Genomic DNA, 19,352 nt, shown 5'->3' with positions numbered 1-19,352 from the left:
GAAGACACATTCGCAAGCGTGGGTACACTCGCGAGCTGAAGTTCATAAACGAAAACTATTCTTGTTTCATACTCGTAGTTAAATGCTAGTTCTGTTAATCTTAATATTTATATATATTCTCAGTTAATTTGGTTAAAATAAAATAATTTATTAATATAATAATAATATAGAAATACAATAACTTATTAATATAGAAATACATTACCGTAACCGTACCGTGACAGCCTGTGAATGTCCCACTGCTGGGCTAAAGGACTCCTCTCCTCTTTTTGAGGAGAATGTAGTGTAGTATATAAGCAGCTGACACATGGTATTGAGGGCAGTAATAAATTTATCTTCAAACCTTAAACATCTACTTTATTTACCTAGTCCCGTCCTTACATGGCGACCCTGCCATTTAAGGTTTGGTTTCGGGTTCTAACGAAGTGCAGTATAACAATATAATGTCGCTCTGTGTAATATTGGACATTCGTGTATTTAATTGTTCGAACGTTAGTAGCGTCATAATACAAAATGGGCAAAGAACAAAGTAAAGAACAAATTGTGATTGCACAAAATGCCGCAGGAGGCGTGAATTCGGCCGACGTGGAACTAATACACCAAAATCAGAAAGTGACAAATATAATTTTGGGTATTTTTCTTTTACTTTTAATTTTGGGGGCAAAGTTTGCCATATATAAATTATATAAACGCTGCCACATAAACTGGATGCGTCAGGAGATGGCCAGGAGCGCTTTCAGACGTTCGAGGCGTGGACCAGAGACTGGAGAAATAAATCAGGAACGTGTCGTTTAGCCTGGAGACGCATCAATAGATGCTTATAAAAAAAATAGGAGTGTAAAAGTGTGAAAAATATATAAAAGGAGAAGTGAAATAGTGTCATCAGCAAAGGTGTTATGGTATTATAGACAATAGATTTATTCATATTTTATCATTATTTTTAAGTGTATATTTTTAAGCCATTTTTTGTTATTTTTCGGTACTAAATATTATATTATGTTTCTTAAAGTTGTTAGAACAGAAATATTTAGAGGCAAAAAGTTTATATGACGAATATATAAAATATCGTGACGAGTTAAACTTTAATGCATCTAAAGGGTATATAAAAAAGGAATAGATAAATTACTTATTAGTTGCTTGCGAAGAAATTGAATCGTTTTATCAAAAAAATTCAAACAACTTGTTTAGTTAGTGACCAAGATTTTAGCACCATGACTGACTTTGACATGAAAACTGCTACTTCTCTTCTACCTATTATGACAGGAGATGAAGAAGTTACTAAAAAATTAATAGATTGTATCGAATTCTATAGCCAAACCATTAGGAAAGAACATGAACAGTTACTTATTTCTTTTGTCCTTAAAACTCGTTTAACTAAAAATGCCAAATTACGTTTGTTATCTAACTACGAATCTTCCACAGAACTTATTGCCGACATGAAAAATAATCTGTTGACTAAGCAGTCAGCCACGGCACTACAAATAGAAATGTTAAAATCTAGACAAGGTTCGCAGAGTATTGAGGAATTTGGTAAGAAACTTGAGGATTTATTTGTTGAATTGACTATTTCCCAAGCTAACGGTGACGATAACGCGTTTAAAATATTGAGACCCGTAAACGAAAAATTAGCAATACAGCGATTCACCGAAGGTTTGAGGAACAGTCGATTAAGCACTATTTTAGCGGCCCGCAACTACTCAGAGCTGAAAGATGTTATAAGAGCAGCCAAAGACGAGAAACTGTCGCGTCAAGGCTCTTTTACATCAGCTGAAACGATTTTCACGACTCAACATCGAGGTAAGTACCAACCATCTTATAGGGGGCATAGTAGAGGTCGAGTATTAAACAACGCACGCCAACATTACAAGCCAAATAGTTCATTTAGGCCGATGCCGAATCAAACATCTAGTTTATACCACCGAGGAAACAATAGAGGATCCACAAGTAATTCTCGAGGACGCGGACATAATTTTGAACGTGCAGTATCGCGAGGTAGAAATAATAACGGTAGAAAACAGCATGGGTATCTTATGAATCAATCCCAAAACGATATACAGGTTACTACTTCGGAAAATAACCAAAACTTAGAGTTTTTTCGATCCTAACTTTATTCTAGCATGCAATACATATAATAATTTCGTAGAGTTTACAATATTAGGTACCAAATATAGAATGCTAGTTGACACGGGCGCCTCGATGTCAGTGATTAAATACGATGTAATAAGAGATAGGAATATTCCAATACATCCAAAACGCGTAGCCGTAAATGGTATTGGTGGCACCTCGTACACCGAGGGCTATGTTTACATACCGTTTACCTTATGTGGAATAGAATTCAAACATAAGTTTTATGTCTTAAAGAATTTGCCTTGTATTCAAGATGGTTTAATCGGACAAGAATTTTTAACTAATTATAATTGTGTATTAAATTACGAAAATAATACATTTACTTTAAATAGCTTCGACAAACCAATTACGCTCTCCTTAGGTATAGGAAAATTAGGTAAAAATACATTTATAAAGGTACCTCCGAGGTGTGAAAAGTTTTTTCAAGTTGATTCTTATTTGAATGAATCGTGTGTTATATTTCCCAGAGAATTGTGTGAAGGTGTATTTATCGCTGGAAGTATCTGTCAACCGAAAGAGGGAAAAATATTTATTCAAATTTTAAATACTCGCGAAACAGAAATTAATCTTAGTTATTTTAGGCCTGAAATTGATTTATTATCGAATTATAATATTTGTTCGTTTAACAAAGAAAATTTGGACGGAAAAAGAGTTCGGAAATTATTATCATTAATTAAATTGAATCATTTGAACAAAGAAGAAAGCATTAGTATACAAAGCATTTGTGCGAAATATGCTGACGTATTTTTCTTGCCAGGAGACAAGTTAGGTACGTGTAATCTTTACGAACAAAATATACAACTAAAAGCTAATACCAATCCGGTCTATACTAAACAATATAGATTACCGTTTTCTCAACGTGATGAAATAGAAAAACAAGTTCAAAAAATGTTGGCCAATGATATTATCGAACCCGCTAACAGCGAATGGTCTAGCCCAGTACTATTAGTACCTAAAAAATCAGAAGATAATAATAAAAGCTGGCGTTTAGTGATAGATTTTCGGAAATTAAATGATTGTATAATGCATGACAAATTTCCCCTTCCGAATATAAGTGATATATTAGACTCACTTTCAGGAGCTATTTATTTTTCTCAATTAGATTTAACACAAGCTTATTATCAAACGAAGCTAAATGCTGACAGTAGGAAATATACCGCATTCACAACACCGTCTGGCCAGTATCAAATGACCCGTATGCCTATGGGTTTGAAAACCAGTCCTGGTTCATTTTCACGCTTAATGACAGTAGCAATGTCGGGACTTAATTACGATAAATGTTTTGTATATTTGGATAATTTAATTTGTTTCGGAAGAAATTTAGATAGTCATAATAAAAATTTGTTAGATATTTTAACAAGGCTTAGAAAAGTTAATTTAAAATTAAATCCTGATAAGTGCGATTTTCTTCGAAAAGAAATTTTATACCTCGGACACGTGGTATCAGCGGACGGCATTAAACCAGATCCAGAAAAAATTAAGGCGTTAATTAATTATCCGGTTCCTAAAAACGTAGACGAGCTCAAACGATTTGTAGCCTTTGCGAACTATTATCGAAAGTTTATTCCGAATTTCGCCCAAATCTGTATTCCATTAAATGATTTATGTCGTAAAAATGTAATATTTAATTGGAATAAAAACTGTCAAAAATCATTTAGTACTTTAAAAGAAATGTTAATGAGCCCTCCAATATTACAATATCCTATTTTCGATTATAATAACACATTTATACTACAGACAGACGCTTCAGGGTATGCAATAGGTTCGATTTTATGTAATGCTGATCGTAGACCAATAGCTTACGCCAGTCGTAGTTTAAATAAAGCTGAACGTAGGTATCCAACGATTGAGAAAGAGCTTTTAGCGATTGTTTGGTCTGTTAAATATTTTAGACCGTATCTCTATGGACGAAAGTTCATTATAGAAACGGATCATAGACCCTTAATATTTTTATACAATATGACAGATCCTTCCAGTAGATTGTTAAAATTTCGGCTAATACTTGAAGAGTATGATTTTAAGGTTACTTATGTGAAAGGGTGTGATAATGTAGCTGCAGATGCATTGTCACGCATAGAAATTAGTAGTGAAGAATTAAAGGCGATGAATGATCATATTTTATCAGTACTTACAAGGGCACAAAAGAAGAAGCTTGATGAAAAACCTTGTAATTCTACTTCGGTTTCTAATATTTCTTCTGACGATTGGACTGATCACCCAAGAGTTGTAGAGATGTTAAAACTACCGAAGTATTACACGGAGTTGATATTTGTGAATGAAGAAGAATGGAGAAAGTTTAAAAAATGCGTATCATTAGAGCGTGGTGATTATGCATACTCGTCGTCAAATCGTACAATTTTTGTGAAACTGTTTACCCAATCCCAGTGTACACGAGCTGTCTCTGTGAGGGAAATGGAATCATTTTGTATCGATTTAAAAATAAATACGTTATATGTAATAAAAGATGAGAATAATTTTCAAATAATTAAAGAGCTAGCTCAGGTTATTAATAAAATGCGTAAGTGGTCCGGACCCCGTTTATGCGTAATTAAAGGAGTTACAAAAATTATAGACGACGATACGAAAAGAGTTATATTAAACGATTATCATATCCTGCCCACTAGCGGACACGCAGGAATAAGACGTATGTTAAATAACATTCGTAAAAAATATTTTTGGCCAGGATTAGAGCATGATGTTAAGCTTTTTGTAAAAAAATGTAGTAAATGTCAACGTTATAAATATTTAAATACCATAAAAGAACCTATGACCATAACGGACTGTGGAAATTCAGCTTTTGATAAGATTTATTTAGATTTGGTAGGTCCATTGACAAGAGATAATAATTATAATTACATTTTAACGCTCCAATGCGACCTCACCAAATATGTCGAGGCATATCCGATAGCAGGTAAGGATGCGCGCACAGTAGCTACAACTCTAGTAAATAATTTTATACTTAGATATGGCATCCCTCGGCAGATCGTGACCGATAGAGGAACTGAATTTATAAATTCTACAATGGAAGAGGTTTGTAAAATTTTAAATATAAGTCAATTACAGTCTACAGCCTTCCACCATCAGACCTTAGGATCACTTGAAAATAGTCATAAACATTTAACATTTTATTTAAGAATGCAAGTTAACAGTCATAGTCAGGAATGGAGTTCATGGATTCCTTACTGGTGTTTTTCGTATAACACTTCTGTACACTCGAGTACAAAATTTACTCCATACGAATTAGTGTTTGGCAAACAATGTAACTTACCAAGTAATCTTAGGTCGACAATAGATCCAATTTACAATTTTGATGATTATGCAATAGAACTAAAATACCGGTTACAAAAGTCACAAAATGATGCTAAAACAAACCTCATAAATTGTAAAACTTTAAGAAAAATAAAATATGATAGAAGTATAAACCCAGTGGAGTATAAACAAGGAGACTTAGTATTGGTTAAAAATGAAAATATTAGCAAACTTGATCCATTATATTTAGGTCCATATACAGTTGTTAAAGATTTATCACCGAATGTTGTAATTTTAGTCAATGGTAAAGAAAAAACTGTTCATAAAAATAGGACAAGACTTTATGTTGAATGATCATTAAACATATTGTTTATTAAGACTTGTGATTATGACTGTACCTATTATGATATTTGATATTAAATTTCAGCACTGCATTATTATACCTTTGTTTACATATTTGTTTTATTTTGTTTAATTATTATTATATTCAATTTTATTTTACTTTTTCATATTGTATTTTGATAAAAAAAAATGTTAATGTATCCAACATTTTTTTTTTTTGTTTGGTAGGGCATGTAGTGTAGTATATAAGCAGCTGACACATGGTATTGAGGGCAGTAATAAATTTATCTTCAAACCTTAAACATCTACTTTATTTACCTAGTCCCGTCCTTACAAGAAGGTTTGGAGCTTATTCCACCACGCTGCTCCAATGCGGGTTGGTAGAATTCACATGTGGCAGAACTTCAGTGAAATTAGACACACGCAGGTTTCCTCACGATGTTTTCCTTCACCGTAAAGCACGAGATGAATTATAATCACAAATTAAGCACATGAAAATTCAGTGGTGCTTGCCCGGGTTTGAACCCACGATCATCGGTTAAGATTCACGCGTTCTTACCACAGGGCCATCTCGGCTTTTTTTATAATTAATTTAATACATTATAATAATTATTAATATAGAAATACATTAAACATTAAGTAATAATATAATATGTAACAAAAGTTGTGCCAAAATATGAACCTACTACTATTACAAATGCAAGTGAGTTTATTTGTTTGTTGACGCTACACTATGCGTCTTAAATACTCATTCACTTCATCATTAATTTTTACATACTCCCTGTGTACAGAAAAGGATATAGGGTACCTAATAATTCCCCCTTCCACCTCACCGGGAGATGACGCGGGCGGAATCCAGTCGGTAATAATTATTGGAATGCAACCTTTTCAATGAACGTGACAGAAATGCATCATTTATTCAAATTATTCGCCTCTATACGTAAACTCTCAGTACACCCAAAGAAGTCGCACTTTATAAATATTTCAAAGTCTATTATAAGTTTTATGATATACTTTGGACGTCGCGATGACAGATACATAAATAGACCAGTTCTTTCATACAACGTTTAGTACAAATAATTTATAACAAAAGAACTTCCTATGTTTAGAAATGCTTACGAAATTAAAAGATAAAATACGAACAATGTGCAACCTTGATGAGGTGTAGACGTTAATAGTGACGACGCGAAACTTTGTGTTTTTACGTTATAATCGAATTATCGTTGTACTGCTAAGTGCATTCTTATTGGTCACGTTTTATTGGTTCTAAATTTTATCTGATATTTTTTCTTTGGTAATTTTCTATGAAAATTTCCGAATTGATATTATTATTAACTCTGAATCTCTTGAATCGGTATTACCCACTTAGTATAGTATAGTATTAGTTATTCTATCAGCAATATCTTGCTTTTAGACTGCCTCGTTGGTCTAGTGGCTTGATATAAGGCCACAGACCCGGAGGTCCTGGGTTCAATTCCCAGGGCGGGCCAATAAAAAGTTATTGGGTTTTTCTGTCAGAAAATTCTCAGTAGCAGCCCGGAGTCTGGAAGTTGGAAGTGTGTACACTCCCGTGCCTCGGAAAGCACGTAAAGCCGTTGGTCTTGCACCTGAACTCTTTCCGGTCGTGTCGGATTGCCGTCCCATCGGATTATGAGAGTTAGGGAATAGAGAGTGCACCTGTATTTGCGCACACACTTGTGCACTATGATATCTCCTGCGTAGTTGGATAATCTTTCTTGAGATTATCCAACTACGCAGTTATTTTCTTAATTTATTGGTGAGTGAGCTAGTGTAAATGAAAAACCAGGGCTTACTGTCACGTATTTCATAGTTGTCGGGTCATTGACTGTATTACAATTTTTTTTTCTGATAGTGGTGGTAATAAAATGCTTGTTTATACTTAAATAAAATATTTTATTTGTTTTTTATTTATTTATTGATAATGCCATAATCAAAGTGACCGTTTACTCGTCCGCTTTCATAATTTATTAAAACTCATATTTATTTATTTTATGTAAGATCGTTTTCTTTTCAAGTCTAAGGAAATAATATGATGCAATGATTATAATTATAAGAGGTATCTTCATAACTAGAAACGATGGCGCATGTTTAAATATACGCGTAGGAAGAAATAAGTAATCAATTGTCACGACGGTGAACTTTGTATCAATAAATAGTGTGTTGTACAATTAAAACTTATATTTATAAAACTGATAGCTATACAACGACTGCTTCGCTAGGCGTCGATTAAAATAAATCAATATGTTTATCGATCTGATCGTAACTTACATTGGTCCAGACACATAGCGAACGTGTGCAAATCAAATAGTTTTTTATTCAAGTAGGCTTATAAGGAAACTTTTGAATCGTCACGTTACAGTATTGAATTGAATGTAGATTCCTCCGAGAAAAACCAGCAAGAAACTCAGTAGTTACTCTTTTTCATCAGTTAACAGTTAAACACATATCTTCTCTTCCTATCATTATTGATTGCACATTCGAAAGAAGACGCAGCAATGTTTAACTAATCACACGCTAATCAACGTTTATGAGGCCGTAAAATGTATTTAATTTAAATCATAAAACGACTAATGAAGTCGTGGGCGACTGTACTCATTATTGTGTTACATATATCATCAACAGAAATGTAAGTCGAAGGTCGTGTGGGAGGCCGGTCGCTACTTCCGTAAAAATCGGAAGGAATTAAAATAACTGTCAGATTGAATATTTTTTTTTTTTTTTATAGTATAGGAAGGCGGACGAGCATATGGGCCACCTGATGGTAAGTGGTCACCAACGCTCTTAGACATTAGCATTGTAAGAAATGTCAACCATCGCTTACATATCCAATGCGCCACCAACCTTGGGAACTAAGATTTTATGTCCCTTGTGCCTGTAATTACACTGGCTCACTCACCCTTCAAACCGGAACACAACAATACCAAGTATTGCTGTTTTGCGGTAGAATATCTGATGAGTGGGTGGTACCTACCCAGACGAGCTTGCACAAAGCCCTACCACCAGTATATATTTATAATATATTTTACGTCAATTTATCGATTGACTTGAAGGAGTATCTACGAGATACTATTTACTGTTGTATGTGCTATAAGAGAATAATTCAGAGAAAAAAAGTACTTCTAGTATTGATATTAAGTTTTTTTTACATCTTTGCTAATAAATGTTGTTCATGGGGTTATTTGTTAAATAATACTGACTTTTTAATTTGGAGAGTACAAACTGTCTTCTATATATTAATTAGAGTTTTTCTTGTTTGTTACACATTTCTGATTGTCTTACGGCTTTGGTTTCTATACTTTCGGTTCTTTTCAACGGCTTTACGGCTCTCCAAAGCTCGTGAATGCAAACACTGTCAATTGTCTGCGAACTTGTATTGAGCTGGAACTAAGGTCTTCGGGGTTGACGGCCTTATCTTAACTAGCCTGTAGACGAACGAGGCAGTCGAGGCAATTCAATGATGATTACTATCAAAATCGTCTGCAATATTCAATTTAAAAACTCACATCAATCGGTCAAAAGAGTGGTCAAGGCCTTAAGTCTGCGTTACACATGTGCGTGACTTTGTCTGTGTGCGTGCGTGCGAATATGCGTTTAAATTAATTCTGTGTCACACACGTGTACTCTATGTATGTGTGGTTATAGCACGTGTTCAATTCGTATCTCATGTCTATCATTCATTTGAGTCTTTAATCTCTTTGCTAATCATCTGATTCGTATCTCGGCATTAATTACTGAAAATTAAGTTGTCCCTGTCTAACTTAGGAATTAATCTGAAACTAGAAAAGGATGCAATACTATTTTACTTTTAAATGCATAAAATAATATAAGGATAAATAGTTATTTGTACACGAGTATATTTCGAGATTATTTCATTTTATCGCTTATCGTTGTTATCAAATGGTTTTAGAGACAATGTTAAGCTGTTATTCGTATCATAAAACATTATGTGAACAGCACGAAAGCGGCTGGAGACTAATGCCCTTTATGCACGTGGCTTGTAACTTCTTAAAATCACGATGATCTTAATTCAAGTAAGACATAACTACCGCCGGTTCGTAATGTATTTCTTTTTTTTTATTTTGAAAATAGCAGATTGGCAAATGGTCCATCTGTTGATATATGGTCAGCATCGCTCATTGGCGCTGAATTATTAACTATTCCTTATATCACCAATGCGCCACCACCCTTGGAAATATATAATTTATGTCCGTCGAGCCTATGGCTGACTACACTATCTCGCTCACACGTAAGTGGTCACCAACGCCCATACACATTGGCATTATAAGAAATGTTAACCGTCCGGAAACCGGAACACAACAATGCTAAGTTTTGTTTAGCGATAGAATATATGATGCAACGATGGTACCTACCCAGACGGGCTTGAACAAAGCTCCACTACCAAGTACTAAAATTTGACCAGAAAGATTTTGGTCAAAATTTGTATGTTGGGGCAAACAGATTCTATCGACAACTAGCAAGAAAATCAAAAAACTGAAGCTGTAATCGCTTACAAAACGACTAGGTACTACTTGGCAATGTAACATTCTTATCTTGGATTAGGACTGGTACTGGTGGTAGGCTACTACACTGACAGTCTTTGTTGAACATAGTTCAGATGGTACCAACCAGTCTCAAGGCACGAGAAGCCGTTTATCCTGCTTCTGGACTCCGGTCGTGTTAGACCACCGTCCAATACACCCGCATTTATGGACACATCTGTGAATTATAATATTTCCTGCGCAGTTGGTTAGTCTCTGTCTTTAAATTTAAATTACTCTGAAGTACATCACCATCATATAAAGATATGAAATATATTAATATTTTGATAAGAAAATCGGAAAACGATACTAAAACTTATACATTTAAATGATTAAATATTAATTATTCATTTCAGAGACTAGTACCTTCATCGTAACAGCCTTTGAATGTCCCACTGCTGGTCTAAGGCCTCTCCCTTTTTGAGGAGAAGGTTAACTTCATAATAAATAAAAATATAAATGTATCACGGAGACCACCTCGAAACATTTGTCAAATTATCAGAACGAGTATATCGAACGAGTATATAATATCGATCCCACCCTTGAATACTCTGGCTTTGGTGAACATTGACCATGTACGGACCGTAAGAAATTAAACTTTTGTTTATGTTTTATAATACTGTGTAATATTTAGTAGATTTGTTTACAATTTGTAGGTTTCCTAGCGACATAATGTCACAGGTTCGCTTTTAACCACTTAAGCTATTGTCACACCCACTCCTAACACAAGCTTTAGGCTTAATTGGCATTGCTAATTGACATTACTCACTACTCATTTCGTAATGTACTTTGAGAATATCGTATTTGTATAGACTATTATATATAGTCAAGTAAAACTTTAAGGCCGGCAAGTTCGTTAGCTAAGTACCTACTTAGCTAACGATGCTTATTAATAAGATAAGAAACGAAAAGTAATTATTGTTTATTTAAATACAAAGTAGTTATAGGCTAGACAGCTGTAGTTTGATACATAATAATAATAATATCCTGGGAAATTTTTCACACACGGCCATCTGATCCCAAATTAAGCTTGTACCATGGAAACCAGACAACTGATATACTACTTATGCTATTTTTCATTTGTAAATACATACTTATATAGATAATTACACCCAGACTCGGGACAAACAAACATGTTCATGCACACAAATATCTGGGTGGGAATCGAAACCACAACCTTCGGCGTGAAAGACGAGCACCCCCAACCACGCCAACCGGCTCGTCATATATTACAGACTATATAGAATACTGAGGCTTTTTAAATTTAATGTTCAAGCATTGTTGAACTTATTGCAAAAAAAAAATGTATTTGTGAGTGTAGGACTTTGTAAAAATTCTATAACTGATAAACTAATTGTTTACAAAGACGATACATGTTAGGTTGTTACGTAATATAATAACTAGTTGATGGTCCGAAGATAAGTCCCCCACTTAACATTCTAAGCTGTGTTACAAGTTGAATAAGCGTTGTATCTGTGACCGTGAAATTGTTAGATCCGTTAGATTATAATAAATATAGACAGTTTCTATACTGTCCTAGAATTGTGACTTCGCGGTAGTGCTTTGTGCAAGCCCGTCTGGTTACTACCCCCTCATCACATATACTACCGCTGAATGGCAATGGTATTGTTGTGTTCTGTTTTGAAGGGTGACTGAGTCAGTGTAATTACAGGCACAAGGGACATAACATCTTCGTTCCCAAGGTTGGTGGCGCATTGGTGATGTAAGGAATGGTTAATATTTCTAATGCCTAGGGGCGGTGTGACCACTCGGTCACCAGGAAGTACCAACGGAAGGCCCACCCGATATAATATACATAACTACTATATATAATATAAAAAAAGCTGAATTACGTATGTTTCCTACAACGGTCAAATTTCAATTACAATTAATATAAATCAATACATCATACAGATTAATAAAATCATCCGAAAACATATCAAAAGAAATATTAAAAAAAAAACAATTTAAAACTTTATTCCCTTCCAAAACGTCGTAACTGACTTTACGAAATTATAAATAGATGATTTTGACTTTATAAAATCTTTTGTATATTATTAACCGTAATCGTATAATGAAAAAGAAAGCGCTTTAACATAATGTTTACCATTATATAAGGCTGTCATCGATTTGAAATAACCGATATTATTAAAAACCGGTTAGATTTTGATGATGCTTAATTCTTTCTATTTCCTTTCGGTAACGTTAAACTGATATTGCTTTGTATTGATATATTCTAAACAAAATCTTTTATTCATGAATTATAAAAGATAAGTTATTGCATATATAAATACATTTAAATATGTGTAAAACCTTTTTTTTAATTTTTATTTATAATATATTTTGTACGCGAATAAAAATGAATGCAGCGTCAAATAAAAAATAAATAAAAATTAAATCGCTTAAATTGAAATAATAAAATGAAATCTCATTTTGAAATTAGAATTCGAAATTAATTTATAAGTTTACAATAATCGTTTACACGATTTCGAAAGGCGAGCGATGTGACGTCACGCTTCATTAAGCACGTCCAAGAATGTGTGGCACTTACATTGTTTAACAGTTTAAAGGTCGTGTAAATAAAACTACTATTAATTACGTGTTACCGTTTTTGCTTGTCCGAGAGGCCAACATACCTGCCGCTCGCCGGTTGGCGCCGGCACGCAGTGGGAGGGGAGCCTGACGAGTGAGGTCATTCGGTGCATTGTTGTAAGTTGAGCATCTTATCGATATCGGTATATTTATATAATTTAATTTACTATTCATGACTTAATACTAAAATGTTTTACACGACTACGCAGAAAAGGAGTGTAATGTTTTCAGATGTTTCTTGGATATGCGGATGTATGGTAAAATTTTAAAACAACACGGATATACGATAATTGTGTTAGCGCTTCGTTTATTATACTTTATCTTAAATTATAAACAAAAGTAATGTAATATTAAAAAAATAATGTGTAATATCATATTTATTATTATTGATATTAATAATTTCAATTTAAAATTATATGATCTCACCTTGCAACACTGATAAAATAGCGATATGTGTTTACCGAAATTATAAAAAAATATCGTTATTATTGCCTGTCCAATACATCTGCTACTTATCAAAGTAGGCTTTTACTTTCCCGATAAGGGAAAGTTGAGTGTAAATCAGTTCAAATAAAGCGAATCTAATAAGCTATTTCATTTTGATCACCACACAATATTTATCTTCAATCAAAATCAAAAAAATTAATAATTATTTAATTTTAACACATAAATAACAAACTTATTGATAATATATCAATTTATATTTACTGATAATTTATATACGAAATTTTATCAATTATGTTCAGTGTAAGTTATGCATTATTGTTATCGATAGATAATTTTTTATCGTGCACGAACCGCACTAGACGCGTCATACCGGAGTGGCGGGGAACCCGGCCCTTCCCGCTTCGTCCTCCACACCCCGCATTCGTATATAAGATCGGGACGACACGCGCGCCGCGTCTTACGTTCCGAAGCCACCGTATAGCTCTGTGTTCTATCACTCGCGAAGCCACGCGGACATTGTGAAAGTGTGATTACAACGATTTCTCGGTAGTGAGAGTAAGCCGAGTGCACCCGCGACACTAGCGTCTAAATTTAGTGGTGTGAAATTGTCTCGCGAATATAAGAGAGTTCAATGGAAGCCAGGTTCGTGACCTGCCGGAGCTTCCAGCAGATCAAGCCGCCCGAAAAGAGTTTAGCACCGCCACCGACGGTGAAGGGCCTGCTGTCTCGCTTCGGAAGCCAAGCTCAGGCTTTATTTGCGCCTAAGAAACAAAGATTCGGTTCTTCGGTTGCAATCCACAAATTAAGGGAGTCAAAGTGGTTTAAGCATGAGGAACAGAATATTCTGTGCGCCGTGCTCGAATCCGGATTCGTTCTGGAAGTCAGAGCTGAAGATCCATTGCCGCCTGACACGACGTTGTCCCCAGACTACCATATGTACGCCATTGCCATGTGGAAGAAGGGTAAAGGTTCGTTAAACTCGTTTCACATTTAATAAACCTTGATTTATCGTAAATATTGGTAGACGATAAGACACGGCCGTGGGGGCGTGATGTGAGACTCAATAACCGGCGTTGCGTAGCGTTCGCGCGCCGTTCTAATGAGTTCACAATAGAATTTGTAAATAATTCATGTCGTACGCTGCAGCACGCTGTTTCGTCTCATAATGACGTCGGGCGTTGAATAGTATATTAATTGCAATATCCGGCGAACGAACTGGTTTAACCGTGGGTTATTTAGGCTCGATATTTACATAACCGGTTAATAAGAAAACGTCTTTTAGACAAATTTTAAAGTAATAATTAGCGCTTTTAAATAATTCAAGTTGCCTTTTATTTAATATAGAAAATTATATTTAAATCGTCATTGATCACTAACTTCCTCTAATTCATGTAAACATTTTAAATGACATGCATTTTGTTCGTTATTATAGAAAAAACAAAGAACCCGGAACAGATAGAGGTGTACACAGTGCAGCAAAAAGGCGTGCGTAAACGTATTATCAAGACTACTTTGGGAGCCTTCTGGAAGAAAGATTCCGTTATAAGAATCAACAACGTTGATGACAAACAAGAGACGCCCAACAGCGAAAAAGACATCAGGGCTAAGGTAAATACACGTAGAATGCGGCACAAGTTTCCAATTCGCACTAAAACCTTTATAGTTATCTGGTAAATTCCTTACCGCCTTATCTACCAGCTATGTCAGGAAGATCTATATATAGTATAGTAAACATAAAACAACTTTATCAACACCAAACGTTTCAATAGTAAATTGCATAACACGGCCTTCTAGCGATGCTTTGACACGCAACATGCATTACGATTTAGTGAAAGATTGCCAATATTTTTTTAACCTCGATAGTAATGTAAATATTTGTAGCTTCATTTGTCATTTCATATCTGACTTAATCTGTATAAATTATTCATGAAATTTAAAATTTCCTTACGTGTCATAAAATTAGTAATTGTTTAAAATCAATTCGTTAATTTTAAAAGCTTCTCTATCCCTTAGTCACACGCAATAATTTGTTCATCAATTTTTCTCTAAGACCTTAATGTCGTTTCTTGTTTGAGATTACATCTTTGTCGACCTTAAAAGGTTTCAATCCTATTTCTTCCACTGTAGGCTAGACGTCAGAATTGGAAACCTCTTTTCAGATAGCCTCATCGGGGCTTTCGTTTTTCGGAAAGAGAAGTGGAACGGCTACTAAGAAGCTTCTACTGATTGCAGCTTGACATGGCAACAAAATCCAGATTTGAACGTAACTGGCATAATACACTGCATTTCGTCCACTGGTGCCGATACGGGGAGACTCCACAAGAAGCTAGAATGAGACAGGTAATTTTTTTACGATGAAAAAACAAAGTTGGAATTATCTAGAAAATTCTGGAACATACCGACATAGCGCGTTAAAAAAACCGTTTCAACGGTTTGTTTTTATAATTCCTCGCTTTTTTATTTTGGTTCTAGATTTTCTACTTTTTTATTTCACGCATGTTTTAAAAGGAAACTGTCCTTACAACGTTTTGTGGTGTTTTTTCCTTTCTCTTTATTAAAACGAAAACGTCCTTGTACATTATTTCTTCGCAACGAACTAGACAAGTGTGAAAATAAAAAAAAAATCGATTCGACTAAAAAATCAAGAAAATTTAAACTGTGAAAAACAATTATTATATATTGTATTACAATTTCGTAAAGACAGATTCTTGAACGTCATAAATCACCTTCCATAATCATCATAATCATTCAATTACTATTGCTTTTTTTCGACGCTTAATATGACATGTGTGTCGTATGTGTTTTTTTTAATGTGGACTTTCGCTATGCTTTCATTTAATACCGTGTACATTGAAAACTGGGCACATTTAAGGAATAAGCATCGATATGCATGGGACTCGACGGCTATCGAGTGTAAAAAGAGAAACGCACAAAGTAGCAATTTTGTTACAGATCAGCTTAACGACGTCGAAAACACCCATGATTATCATATTTTGATGGTAATCGTTGAGGCGCTTTGGACAAAACGGCTGGCACCTTTAATATTACCGGTGAGGTATTTATATTACACGACGATAATGTACCTGGATTCAATGTGCCCTGTGTGTTTACTTTTATGTAACTCTAATGCTTTAGTGTGATCTTTTATTTCGCATTTGTTTAAAATTATTTTAAAAAAAGAATGCTGATTAATTTGTTATATTGATACACGTGACCTTAAGAGGTAGGTGAACCAGAATGCAGATAACGAGTTTTGATACTTTAACAGATAATTAAATAATCGCGGTATTCATCACAAATTCGTTCGGTTATAAGATGACCAGTGGAACTGGTTTATTAACTGCAATTATCAAACGGGAAACACTTAAATGTAAATAATAATTTTCTTAAACGAAAATATCAATATATTTGTCGAGAAACAATTATCAAGCCAGCTATTAAAGCAATGAAAAGTTACATAAATTATAAGTAATAGGTATTGACAATGCAACAATTATATCGGGCGTTAACTTCAATTTAAATATTTACAACCAATGCGCGGTTTCTGGAAAATTCTTTTTATTACAAACAAAAAAACTACATTATTACGACGAATTAAAATTTACAATTATATGTAGATATAAAAATTAATTCAGTATAATATAATGAATACATAATTGAACATTGTCAAAGACAAGAAATAATTTACACGCATTGAAAAAAATCAATGACGTGGAATTATCTGTGTTGCTATGTAAATTTTATTGTAATAAAATTTATAATTAAAGGCAACACATGTTTAAATAGTGAGATCACCAATCAGTATATTGTTGCTGGTCTGATTGTTGGTCCAATTAATGTAAAAAAAAAAATTAAGAGTTATTCAATAAATGTACGTATAAAGTTTATACAGCTTTAAGATCTATTTTTCTTAATTTTTTTTTTTAGAAAGTTTAAATTAAAAATATCTTTCAATGTACATTAATTTTCTATGGCAATATTTTATCATACGAACAATTAGATGCAATTTGAAGTGACCTCGTGTGACATTGCCAATTATTTATTTAGGTTAATTGACTCTGGTGTCATGCTTAGGGTCAATTCGTGTCAATTTTATCAATAAATATTTGTTATAGAGTTTAACACTTCAAAAATGATAGAAAGACTAGGCCCATGTAAATTGAAATAAGTATGTATTGTAATAAAAAATAATAATTTAGTTTGATAGATTTCTTTATGCTTAACAATATTAATATTTACTATTAATAAACAATCTATTATCACCTAATTACAATAAAATATATAATAATACGTACGTTAATTATCATTGTTTAAAGATACATGATTGTGTTTGAGGCGTATTACAATTAATATCACTTCGTGATAACCTTGAATAAATAAACATCGAGATTATTTTGGGTTTTTCCAACCATCCAATCGTTTTAATCCTTTTTTAAGATTTTTGTGTCTAATGCAATTATTATTCGTATAGGAGACGATAGCAATAATTTCGATTTAAATGTTGTTTTGGAGATTTGTTGAAAATATTATTAAAGTATATTAAGTTGTTTTGATTTAAAAAATGCAACAAATTTGTGTTGTTTACACGAATCTAATTTTTCATAAATTTGTTCCAGATAAGCGAGTCGCTAAAGTGGGGCAACATCGGCATGAATATGGGTGTGATGCTCGTCAGCCAAAACAACGCCCGCGCTAAAGCGAAGTCCGTTTGAGTGTCGCAGGCCGGCAACGCCGGCACATGCTACGCTTGTTTCTGGCAACCCTCGCCAGGAAATATCGATTTCGTTTAAATTTCGAATACGTTCATTCCATTTTTTTAATTCGATCTTTTAAACAACGATATGGAATTTAAAATATTTACAATTAAATATTAGTATTTCGGAATTGGGTAAACAATACGGAATCTCTCGCATTATCTTTTAGATTGAGGTCCGAATGGTTGTTTATGGACAACTAAATTGTAAAATTCGTTGACGCGACATACACGTGGTTTTGAATTTGGAATCATCGATGATTTAATTTCTTTTTTAACCAAGATTTTATTAACTTCCATTGTAAATAAAACTAGTTGACATTAAAACAAGTATATTTTTGAAATAGTGTGAGGGATGAAGAAGCTTTAATTTTTCTCTAGAAATTGATTTGATTCTAACATTCCTGATATAAAGAAAAGACGCCCCGCGGCTTCGAATGAGTATGTTGTATGTTTTAATTTAATCGTTTTATCCACGAGTGTAGTCATTATTATTATCCGACGAATGTTTACACTTAGGGCGATAATTTTACGTTCACTATTATTGCTAAGATTTTCGACTTTATAAGACTGTTCTGATTAAAAACAAAATAATTATTAAACTACGAAAAACGTGTTAAATGTAAATAATTCGATTTAATAAATAAATGATAAAATTAAGAAAACATATTCTAGACGTTAGAAAAATTAAAAAATTTTAAAAGAATAATTAATATACATGATTTTTCGTAGTTTTTAATTTGATAAGTATTGTTAAGTATTCGTATTAATAGTTAACGACAATTGAAATAAATGTTTGTGATTCGTCTTCGACTGTTTGAATTACGCATTAATATAAGCATTTTTTATAAATAAATGGTTCAAATAAAAGCATTGTTTCCTTTGAATCTTTTATTATTTTAATAAAGATCGTATCTTATATAACTTCATCTTTTCTATATTTTATACTATGTATTTATTTCATAGTATTTTTATTCTCCTACATTATTTACCAACTCAACACAGATATGACAAATATGTATACTTATATGCAAGTAAAAAAACGTATATCAGATATATAGGACTGATATATATTATTTTAAGTTAAGTAAAGCAGCAGAGGCATAACTTTGTGTAAATCTTTAAAACATACGTATGTATGTTACGCTTTCACGGCTAAACGACTGAGCCGAATTTGATGAAATTTGGCACGAAGCACGCTCGAACTCTAAGAAAGGACATAGGTTATTTTTTATAACTAATACCTGGCCCCTCGTTCCTAACACGCAAGCGGAATCTAGTAT

At 33.5% G+C, this 19,352-nt stretch overlaps 3 protein-coding genes across 14 annotated transcripts in view; 2 read left to right on the top strand and 1 right to left on the bottom strand.

Annotated features, from left to right (window-relative positions):
• The window catches only part of LOC126774458 (TBC1 domain family member 12-like), a 284,024-nt gene that overhangs the window by 222,769 nt on the left and 41,903 nt on the right, over positions 1–19,352 (top strand). The window lies entirely within an intron of this gene.
• Positions 1–19,352, bottom strand: part of LOC126774448 (pre-mRNA-splicing factor ATP-dependent RNA helicase PRP16) — a 101,312-nt gene that overhangs the window by 74,290 nt on the left and 7,670 nt on the right. The gene's annotated exons all lie outside the window — the stretch shown is intronic.
• Positions 13,765–18,916, top strand: LOC126774494 (uncharacterized). Of its 4 annotated transcripts, none has more exons than XR_007669816.1 (5): positions 13,765–14,284; positions 14,749–14,924; positions 15,549–15,656; positions 16,269–16,366; positions 17,933–18,910. XR_007669816.1 is itself a non-coding variant. In XM_050496056.1 (4 exons), the coding sequence occupies exons 1-4, from the start codon at positions 13,948–13,950 to the stop codon at positions 18,026–18,028; spliced, it is 717 nt and encodes a 238-aa protein (XP_050352013.1). In that variant the 5' UTR covers positions 13,765–13,947; the 3' UTR covers positions 18,029–18,912. The 4 variants fall into 4 exon arrangements, 1 of the variants encoding a protein (XP_050352013.1); XR_007669817.1 differs by having other exon boundaries at positions 15,476–15,656; positions 17,933–18,026; XR_007669818.1 differs by lacking the exon at positions 16,269–16,366 and having other exon boundaries at positions 15,476–15,656; positions 17,933–18,916.

This window comes from Nymphalis io, chromosome 16 (assembly GCF_905147045.1).
Source record: "Nymphalis io chromosome 16, ilAglIoxx1.1, whole genome shotgun sequence".
Lineage (NCBI taxonomy): Eukaryota > Metazoa > Arthropoda > Insecta > Lepidoptera > Nymphalidae > Nymphalis > Nymphalis io.
Note: the sequence above shows the minus strand (reverse complement) of the source record. Positions and strands in the feature narration are given on the sequence as shown.